At 36.1% G+C, this 11254-nt stretch overlaps 1 protein-coding gene across 1 annotated transcript; it reads right to left on the reverse strand.

Annotated features, from left to right (window-relative positions):
- Positions 1-958: 958 nt before the first annotated feature.
- Positions 959-5524, reverse strand: LOC110449322. Its single transcript, XM_021496102.1, has 2 exons — positions 5440-5524; positions 959-3038 (listed from the first exon to the last, which is right to left on the reverse strand). The coding sequence occupies exon 2, from the start codon at positions 3032-3034 to the stop codon at positions 959-961; it is 2076 nt and encodes a 691-aa protein (XP_021351777.1). The 5' UTR covers positions 3035-3038; positions 5440-5524.
- Between the last annotated feature and the right edge of the window lie 5730 nt (positions 5525-11254).

The raw sequence follows: 11254 nt of genomic DNA on the forward strand, positions 1-11254 counted from the left end.
TAACTCTCGATTAGTCGAAGGCAAATAATTGCGCTGGAGTATATAACTAGGATTTCTCGTTTGGGTGTACATTTAGTTATTTTTATTTTTATGAGTGTCCTGTTAGACTTCTGTTGTAATGCAATATGTTGCTTAGTCTTATGTTTAATGTTTATAGTTTAAGTTCACATTTCCAGTAAAAATGACGCAATATGATAAAAAAAAATCGAAATAAAACCCTGGGACTGACACCCAACATACCTAAAGACAGTGATTGTTACATTGTCTACAGGAATTATGTCTATAACTTTACCATGTAGCCTGTTAAAACATAATGCGTTGTCCGTATACTGTTCCTTTTCTGTAATCATGCCATATTCTACCAAAAAGACCTTTCTTATCTTAACCTGTTTATATTTGATACATGTACCTAGCTGGAGCCAATCTAATGTAATTACTATGAATCTCTAAATGTTAAATGCTTACATCGTGGAAATCAATCCGATTTATGATAGTACTACACGCATAAACGCCAGCCAGCTAAAATTAGCTCAAAACTTTCTTATATATTATGTAATTGTTCAAACAGGATCATATTGAGATGAAACATGAAAAACAATTATGAAAGTCAGGTCAATAGCACGTTTGCTTTACCGCGCACGTGAAGGATAATTAGATAAGATCTATCACTTAGTCATTAAAATTATGCAAAAATGCCGACAATAAAACAGCATTAAAGCATTTCTGATATGACGTCACTTGTTATCACAGTACCACGTGCATATACTGGAGTGCTCTCCCATGGCTAATGTTTTAGGTTATAATAAACATTGTAGGCAAAGTCGAATATTTCAAATGTTCAGATTATCAGCATAGCTGAGAGTAGTCGGAAACAGACAACCAACGGAACAAAAAAACTGCAAAAACAGTTGTTTTGCTATCGAGCAAACCCTACACTGCGTTTAAAGGAAATAACTAGTTATCGTAGATCAAAATTTCTTACTTTGCTAATATTAACAATTAATGTTTCTGAGGGAACTTCAGGAAAGGGGCACAGCATCTTTGAAGAGGATCGGTTTGCAAAGAAGTCCTGGTATCCCATCAGCATCACTGTCCCGATGTGCTTGTAGGACAAGCTTCCGATGTAAGGTTCACGAACAGACGAACTGCTAACAAGCGAGTAAAGCTGTGTTAATAAATCCATCATACGGGGATGTAAACTGTCTCTATCAGCATCTCGATCGCTTTGGATTTCTAGTTGGATGTTTAGATGCGCCAACATAATATTGGGTTCAATAAATACACGATTGGTTGACACGCCATTTGCTTCCATATGTGACATTACGAACAGTAGGACATGGTCGAGGTAACATGTCGAATGCAATTTCGACAATGTCAGGCCGATACAACGCTCCCGTTTTAGCATCGGCATCACAGTGTCCAAAATTGTTTTCACAAGGACAAAGTCCTTTTTCAGATATTGCTCAAAAGCATCAAATGCCCTGATGTTTGCTATTTGATCGATATCGGCTTTGTTTGCCTCTTCTTTCTGCGAATGTAAACTTTCTGTGCATTGTCGAAACTGACAAAACCCTGAGTTGATATATATTTCCTGAGATAGTGCGTGAATTTGTGGTGCAAGCATAGGTATTATTCTTTTGACTAACACGTCACAAAGCTTGCTGTCCTCCTGACCATCTAGTAGGATGTTTTCCAGTGCACGTACACATGTTTTCAGGGTACCTTTTGTGTGGTTTTCGAGAAGCGAGTGACTCGTCATACTGTGAAGACGTGTCAGGTAGCCGCTGATGTAGCCTTCTTTAACACCCTGTTCTGTCTTGATTTTCAGTGCCCCATCTATTTCCCGTATCCAGTTTTTCATGACAAGAGTTTCGTCTACACCGAGATCGAAGGATATTGTCGTCTTAATCATTCCCACCATTTCCTTTTTCATCGTGAAGAATCTTTTCCGCAGCATCGTTACTCTGTCGACATCCATTTTGTCAAACGGGAAAATATTGCAATCTGGGAGGAAGAATTGTTTGATATTTTTCTCGGTCAGGCATTTTTCCATATCTTCAAGAAGCTCTATTATGAAGGCTAGTGGTTTGATGTTATCCCAGTTTTCGGGTGTTTTAGATTCACATTTCCAAAACAGCAGTGTTTTCAGGTGATAGGAGGAGAATATGTCAAGATCATCCAAAAAACACTTGAAGACAAACTTCACAAGTCCAAAAAGGTGGCGAATTCTCGGCTTGCACTCTGCGATGCGATCAAAACATGCCTTTTCTACAAAGACAAATGATAATCTCCACTCCATGTCCGACTTCGGGGACCTGCGGTTGCCAGTTGGGACCACATAGAGAGGCACTGTATCCACTATTTTCTTTTTCCACTTGCTACAGAACATAGGATTAACCGGATTCCTCGACACCCATAGCATTGCTTCTTGTGTCCATGTGGTCAGCTTGAGACACGGGACAGCATCGGTTTCGTTTTTTGCTCCCTGAACTGCAATACTGGGACTCGATTTTTTCTGTGAGCCTTGCTTAGTTTGAAATCCACACTCCTTCACAACGTTTTCTTTGAAAATATTGGGTAAAAGTATGTGATCATCGTTTGAAGTTTCAAGCGATCGTGTAAAAGCCTTTTCAAATATCGGTTTATATTGGTCGTGTGATGCCAAGAACGTTTTCAATGATGACGGCGCATACAAAACACCGTAAGCGTTTCTTGCATCTTCACATTCGCAACTTGATTTGAAATACATATTTGAAGTCTCTGATTTTGATGCGTCAATGTGAACACCCGATACTTCAAATTTATAGTCCACATCACTTGCACCGTTCGGTGGGAGCATGCGCAATTGTCGTTCGACACGGCTTCCGGCTCGATGATGAAGGACGATGGTCAATGGACGTAATGCCCTCCATATTACATGGTGTATAATACGTATGTTGTATACGTCCTGTTGATATTTGTCCAGAATACGCAGATATTCCTCACATATTCTGTTAAGATTTTGCTCATTTTCTGTTGAAAGTACTGGTGGCATATTACTGAAAGAGTATATATGAACAAATTACATTTTGATAGTTTCCGTTTTATTTTCTGCTGTTTTATACTCAATAGCCATACAAGCTTTAAAGAAAGACTCAGAAGATTTTCAATATTCTTATTCAAAACAGAAGTGTTGATACTTTCGATTTAATGAAGTAGCAATTATTTTAGTATCGTTTCCACTTGAAAACTTGTATGAATTAAAAAAAAAATCAAAATCAAAAGAACATGAAGAACTTTCATTAAATGTTTTGCCGCGCAATAGAAAAAGTAAGATTACACAGCATTAATATTTTTTCGCCAGACACAACGGATATCATGTTATAACTACATGTATTTTACCCGTACTATATTCAACATGCTTAGATTATTCTGATTGTATAAAAGTTATATCTCCTCAAAATTTACTCATGTTTTAAATCAAATCAATGCACAAATGCATTTTAAACTCTTATATTTTATCATCGTGTTACAATCAGTCAACGAAGGCAGAATCAAGTTATATTTTTTATAGGTCACACGAAGCCTTGTTGGCATTCTTATTTTTAAGTGTCTGGTCGACTATTTAACATCTGGTGATGCATTCCGAATTTTAACCTTTGCGAAACCTGAACAAGCAGCTATACATTAACAAAGAAATCTCCGAAAGTAGCTTTCAGGTTTCTAAGCACCAGGGTTTTGGCTGTAAGGAAAGAAGTGGATACAGGTAGCAGAGTAAAGTAGAAATGGCCTGATCCTAAAAATAAAGGGCATGTCTCAGATAAACATGGATAGTGGATTAACCCTGCAAAACACACCTACATATATATCATTAAATTTTGGGAAAAAGAAAGCGATGTATAAGGTAGCAGTGTACAGTAGCACATATTGATGATATTTTTGTACAATGAATAACCCCTGTAATATAACATGTATCAAAATTTAAAAAAGACATCAGCACTTAAATTGGCATATACATGATGAAGTGGACTATGTGGGTTTCATAATTTAAAACAAAAGCGAATTTGGTTTGAGACTGCAGTTTCGGCTATTTACAAATCTGTGTCTACACAACAAAAGCTAGCTTTTCATGTAGTCTATTTTTATACCAAGCACATATGTAAATATTGTGAAAAAATCCAGTTGAACGACCTATGCTAAAACGTGAGTATTTCTGTTACCGAGTAGGTGATATTTGAATTAAGACAGGTTTTAGGAAAAAAAATATTTCTTGCGTGGGTCAAATTTTGGGGTTAAAATCCCAAATGTGAGGAAAACGTTTTCTGAGAAAAAAACAATCTTCTAAAGAAATGTATTCAAAATGTAATTTATAAATAAATATATATATATATATATATATATATAGTAGATAATAAATAAATAAGTCATTGCGAAGGAAAATATAGAATAAAAACAAATTTTTCAGATCGTCCGCATATCACTGCTACCTTATACATCGCTTTCTTTTTCCCTTTTTCCTTTAATAGTGACCGAGTAATATGAATTTTCCTGACAAGTGATTTTTGACCAATTCTGCTCTCAAACAAAGGGAGTTCATCTGAAAAATGAAATCTTGAATAGATTTGTAGTTTTCATGAATGGAATTTCATTTTGGGTGAAATATGATACTTTGAGATCATGTGCACACGAAAAAACAGAACAGTACAGCGAGACTATTATGTTTTTGTCTTGTATGATGACGTCATAGTTACTGTGATGTCATCAAACTATGATGTCATCAATGGGCCATCTATGATATCATCAAGGCTCACTGATGTCAAAATGATCACCAGGAAACCCATCACAACAAGCAACTAGCGACAGACACACTTTCCGTAGCCTATGAACAGCATCAAAATGTCATATATTCTGAAACATTTGACAAGTGACACCATAGCAACCGTTGTTTACTTTCCTCGCCTAGAAATGATTTAATTTTGGTACATGTAAAATTACAGTGGTTATTCATTGTACAAAAATATCACCCATGGCCACCATATGCTACGGTTCACTTTTACAACAATATAATACATCGATATGTACAATAACTGGTTACAGGTATGGACAGTATACACCTAAACAGTAATATGCAACAAAAAGCCACCAGTCTGCTACAAGATCAATCGATTGATTGAAAATACTTCAGAACCAACACAACTACGTTTTACAATACTAATAAGACATGTATGCGTCCGCTTGAAATTCCATAGGTATGATTATTTTTAGCTATAATACACTACCGTTCAATAGTATATTTTTGTTTCGAAATTTGCATATTGGAATGGCAATAGGCCTAGGCAATAAAAATGGCTATGCTAAATGTGTAATACGAAAGACCTTAGTTAAATGTGTCTTTCTTTGTAACATAGTACATATTTATGTTATGACAATTAACAAATAAATAATGTTTAACACAATTACCTTAAGTGATCCCAGCTAGTACGTACACATATCGTCAATTCATTAAAAACAGTGGACACATGAGATCAGTATAAAACGCCTGTCAGTGCAGATCCATATCTAAGTCATTGTAAGCACCTAGTACACGTCACATCCAGCTAGACAACAATAAACTACATGTAGTCTCCAATGTTAATAGAACTATTTTCGGAGAACCGTTTTGTTTGATAAACTTTGAACCCAATTATATGCCAAAAAATTACTTTAAATATTTGTTGATTTGTATACCTTTTGTCTTTTAGCGATCCTCTGGTTTAATACGAGTGACTATGCAATAATTCGATATATGTCAAGTCTGCTTACTGCCGCTTATCGATTTTCTGCTAACGCATATATGCATAAACACAATTGTAATTTAAAATAAACAATGGAACAAAACGAAACTCGATAAACAAAACAGTCAGTACCGTTAAGTCTACACGATACAGGTAGTATTTTCGAAACCCCTGGCCGATTGACAGCAATATTTTGTTATTTACAGCGCTTCATTATTAAGTGTTTTATTTCATACTACAACGGTGATTGTGGGGGAAACTACTGTGTTGTCAGTATTAAATGAACAAATACATGGTTGTAGGCGGTAGTATTAAATCTTTCCGTTCGAACTCGATAAGTTCAAATATTATAAGCACAAGTTAAATCCTAAAGTGCAGTTTTCAACAGATAATGACCCTCTGTCATCCATGTTTTACATATTTTCTATATATTTGTCAGTCTTTCTTTGATTTTATTTATTTATTTATTTGTTTGTTTATTTAATTATTTATCTATTTATTTGTTTATAGGGGTGAATGAATTTAAAGAAACCATAACTTAATATGTATGTTTATAGAAGTCAAGCTTTTTATGTAGAACGTGGTTTGCTTTTTTGTTTGATTCAGAAACCCGTGATCAGGACATTAAACGGAAGAAACGTTACAATTCAATTACATTTGTGAAGAGTATCTGTGGATTCCAGACAATTACCAATCAGAGGTATACAACATACGAATGATTCACCACGTGCTATGGAGAGAAATGCGTGCACTTTCAATCGTCATCCACCATCGAACAAGAAGTTAAAACGCCAACTGCGCTTGCTACCACAGTTTGTCATCGAATGTCTTTTGGATGAGATAATAGTTCGCCCTCCTACTTCCTGAAAACACTGCTGTATTGGGTGTGTGTTTTGAAACTACCCGAAGAATAGGAAGACGTAGCACCACTCGACATAACATGCCTAGATGAGAAAAAAATATTCCAGATCAAAATATGTTGACGTTTGCATTAAGACGACAACATAGTACAGGTGCTACGGAAAAGATTCGCCGCAATGAAGAACGACATTGTTTTAACAAAGAAAACAGACGTTTTTGGACGCTCTCAAAATAAGTTTTCAGTTATTTTTATGCTCAAAACAAACCTAGCATTTATAACGTCATTTTTGAATATACTTAACCGTGTGTTAAGTTAACAAACACAATTCAGTCAAGTTTAGATAGCATCAGAAACATGTGGGCAATAAAGCCTATTATATTTTCAGGAATTTTGCTGTTTTTCTCTAAAGTGTTTCTTATGTTCCTGTTTGTTTTAATCACACCCACTTCGTGCCCTTTTACTTGCCATTGCATTCCGACTCTGGGTTATTTATTTGCCTGGTGCGTTGACAATTTGAAATTATAAATGCTTCTACATTAATGAAAATACTAGATAATGAGTTGCTGAGTAAGCTGCAAATATAAGAGCAATCACGTTGTCTGAAGATGTTTGCCGACGGAATGAACATACCGCTGCTGGAGACAAGTTTCTCAACCTAAACATGATATTTCCTATATACATACAAAAGGATTTTTTCTAAATTAAGCTGGCACTGCCTGTCCTTCAACCTTTGCAATGATAATGTCGTTGCCAAGTAATTAATCTCACTAGAAGAATAAGAAAATAGTTTTCTGTATGCAGTTTTAAAGGAGAATTCTTGTGAAAGGGGAATAACAGGTGATATATTAAAATAGTATAACGTGTCGTTTTAATTATTATGATATAATATGGTTTGCAGAAAAGCTTTGAAAACATCGCAAGCATTTGGCTGAAGAACCTAGAGCAAAATGGAACGAGTGACCTAGTGGTGATGATCGTTGGAACCAAGTGTGACCTTCCGGGTCGACAGGTTGATTACGTCACGGCGAAGGTAATATTTTTATCTGAAAACCACTGCAGAGTTAAATGGGAAATAGGGTTGGGGGAGGGTGCACCAGAGCCCAATAGGGGCGACACATTTTCATCTTCCGTGGTTCTGATAAGACAGTGTTAACTATAAGAGATGCAGATCAATTTCCATCATTGATTTTAACAAAAACTTATAGACGAAAATATGCCTCTCGCTACCATGACAAAGTCAAACTATTTTAAGGGCCGATTCACAATCAAAGATGGCCACCTATCGTTAGTTTGGCTGAGACATTCGCACCAACTTCCAGCTTGCATTTGGTAACCAAATTTGATGTAATTATTTTGTATGGCCCTGGAGAGATGATGTTAAGTTTGGCTTGTTTCGAAATTTGAAATGACCAAGTCTTCCGAGATTATTTTTATTTATTCGTAATACCACCGAATGACATTTTTCAAAAGTATGTGCATTTATATTTTAGTTTTCATATCAAATATATTTGCAATTCTTTGTTTTGAAAGAAATCCTAGATGCACGATTTTATCTCGTTTTAACGCGCTAATTAACTATTATCCCATGATAATGCGATAAATCATTTACTTTCTCCTTTAAACGCGTTAGCTATCGCGTTAAATAACGCGTTAAAACGAGATAAAAATAGGGTTTTAACTTTTCAAATGTACACTGTTAGGTTTCCTTATGTTTTACAGTACAACACAGAATAAATAATATATTCTTCCTAATAGTATTGTAGATAAATGATGAATTTATGATAATTTAATCCTGCTCCAGCAATGTTATAATAAAATGTAACAATAAAAAAAAAATGGGCGTTTTATGAGATTTTATTGTTCGATGAAAGCTACAAATGTGTTATATTTGCAGAGGTTTGCCGACAGACTGAATGGATATAAGTTCCCTGACAGGATATGGCATTGACCGTGCCATTACGTCTGCTGTTGCCATGGCCTTATATTATTCAAAATGCGTCTTCGATACTTGAAACGGAATATGTCTATGGTAAGAGGAAAACGGACACTGACTGTCAACTCTCCTGATGGCTAGCAAAACGCCACATATCTCCGACAACCACCGTGGCTGGATGTCATTGATACTGTTGGTCCAAATATCAAACAAAAAAATGACTCTGTCAACTGTACTGGCAGTTTAAGCATATAACAACAGCAGTCAAAGTATCTAACAATATTGATACTGACTGTCAGTCGTATGTACAGTTTAAATATCCAACAACATTGACACTGTCAACTTGACGGTCAGTCTAGAGATATAACAACACTGACACTGACTCTCAACAATTTTGACGGTCAATATATCTAACGCCAAGTGATATTGGCTGTCAGATGCACTAAGGATTAAAAGACCGTTAGTCGTATTTATCAGTTTATATATCCAACAACAATGACACTGTCAACTTAACGGTCAGTCTACAGCACCGAAACTATTTACATTATCTATGTATATGGCTATCAAAGTATTATGCTTCAAAATAACTATTAACGAAGTTTTTTATTTGCATTCTTTTATTAAGCGAAGAATTATTATCAGGTTATTGTGAGGGAAATAGGAATTACTTGAAGTCTAAAATTCCTTGAATCGGTTGGCTCCATTAAGACACCATTATATCATCTTGGACCCTGTCGTTCATTCATTACCATGAAAATATTAATATTATTGTGAAAGTAATAGCACATGTGTGTGTTCAAACGCATTTTTTTATGCTATGGTTGTCTTCACCATTTACCACTGTGGCTATATAAGTTGAAGACCGTTCTTGTATCCCTGGTTAAGGATACGATGTCCACTGCACTGAGAATTTTCCTATATACCGTAATCTCCTCTAATTTTCCATTTGGATATTACTTTAGTAGAGTTGGGCCAAAACCCTCTGTTGGCAAGTGAGCTTACTCGGTTAGAGCGATAGTACATCAATCTGCAGGTTTCGAGTTCCGGTCTAGCCCCGATGAGTTTTTTACACTCAAAACACTGTTGTTGATTATGTTTTGTTTATTTCGTCTTTATTATTTCTAATAAAAATACTGCAAGGTATGGTTTTCTTTTCGGAAATGATGTATCAAAGCCATAGGCATGCACGAAAAAAACAGTTTCCAACACTTGTAGCATTTTTTGCAGTGATACGGGGATCCCTATCTCGTAGGATAGTAACTGTGAATGGCGATTTTAGATGACGTGACACTGTCACTGTATCTGTAATATATGTGTTTGAAGTGTTCAGAAGAAACATGTGTTTGTGTTATGGAGTTTGTTAATAAATTGCGTTATTTTATGTACTGTTTATCCCGGGCTTTGCTTGTTTTTCTGGTTAACTGTTCCTTACTATATACTAAACATTATACCTTGATCGTAAGATGTGGATCTTTGATTGGTAGGAATGTCAGTGCGACAGTGTATTCACCGATTCACAGACCACACGCTATCCATTGGGACTGTCTTCAATGCACTGACCGTCAGACAGCTTGACATTAATCTATTAATATATCAGGAGGGAAACAAAAGATGTCGCCTATGTCATAAGACCCATCGAAGATATGTTTACACTAACTGATTATTATACCTACCTAAAAGTGTTCTACAAGATATCAGCAAATCACCTGCTTGGATTCAGGTAACATCGCTCGTGTGAGAAACAGCTTGTTAACTTCATTAAGACATTAGCACTACCACTGGATCGACGGAAGTAGGTAGACGTTCTGATATAAAACGGGAAACAGAAACTGTCAAATTTGAATAAAGGAAAGATTTACATGGCGACCCTTTAAAGTATAAAGAAACTCCAGATATTTCGGAAGTGTTAGCGTCGTATGCTTCATCGACGACACCGGTCATGTAAATATAGATCAAATGCAAGTCATGGCACATCATCACAGCAAGGACAAGGGTAATGCCATCAAAAACAGCGAGGCACGCTAATGATTATAATCTAAACTATCGACCGTTATATGTGTATCACATAAAGATACACGGAAGCACATTTCCAAATGAGATCATGGGGTGACCGAAAACTAGTCAGCAACCTTCATGTTTAGAAACCCATAGCGAAAGTTGGTCCGCCAGCTATCGAAAGTTATGACAGAAATCAATCTATTCGGGGCAAGCTCCTTCCAAGTACCGAATCATCTGTGACATGTAAACATCATTGGCCGGGGAAGTAGGGGTGTAACTATCAGGGAAACATGCACAAATCCGAATTACCCCCAGAAAATAACCTCAAAATTTGCTGGCCTATNGGGGGGGGGGGTAGTTTACTATCCTCAATTAGCATCACTGCTTTGTTGTATCCCAAGGGAAACTTGGATTGCAGAGCTGTTTTAGTCAGCATGGATGTATTATAATGTATAAAAATCAAGTGAAATAAAAATGACCATACCTAAATAAAATGTTATGAAACACGGGATTGATATCCGCCCTATCTAGACAGTGACCTGTGACCTGGTCAGCAGGCTATCTCCTTGTTGTGGTTCCTGGTACTTTTACTTCACATTTGTAAACCAGATATTGTGTTGTTCGTGCGCTGAACATCTCTGTATTCATGCTATGTTATAACATATACACCGATATTTGAAGCTTTCAATTATTAATACATAGATTTCA

This window comes from Mizuhopecten yessoensis, unplaced genomic scaffold (assembly GCF_002113885.1).
Source record: "Mizuhopecten yessoensis strain PY_sf001 unplaced genomic scaffold, ASM211388v2 scaffold4563, whole genome shotgun sequence".
NCBI lineage: Eukaryota > Metazoa > Mollusca > Bivalvia > Pectinida > Pectinidae > Mizuhopecten > Mizuhopecten yessoensis.

Coding starts and splice junctions, on each gene's coding strand:
- LOC110449322 (XM_021496102.1), bottom strand. CDS start 3,034: ATGCCACCAGTACTTTCAACAGAAAATGAGCAAAATCTTAACAGAATA.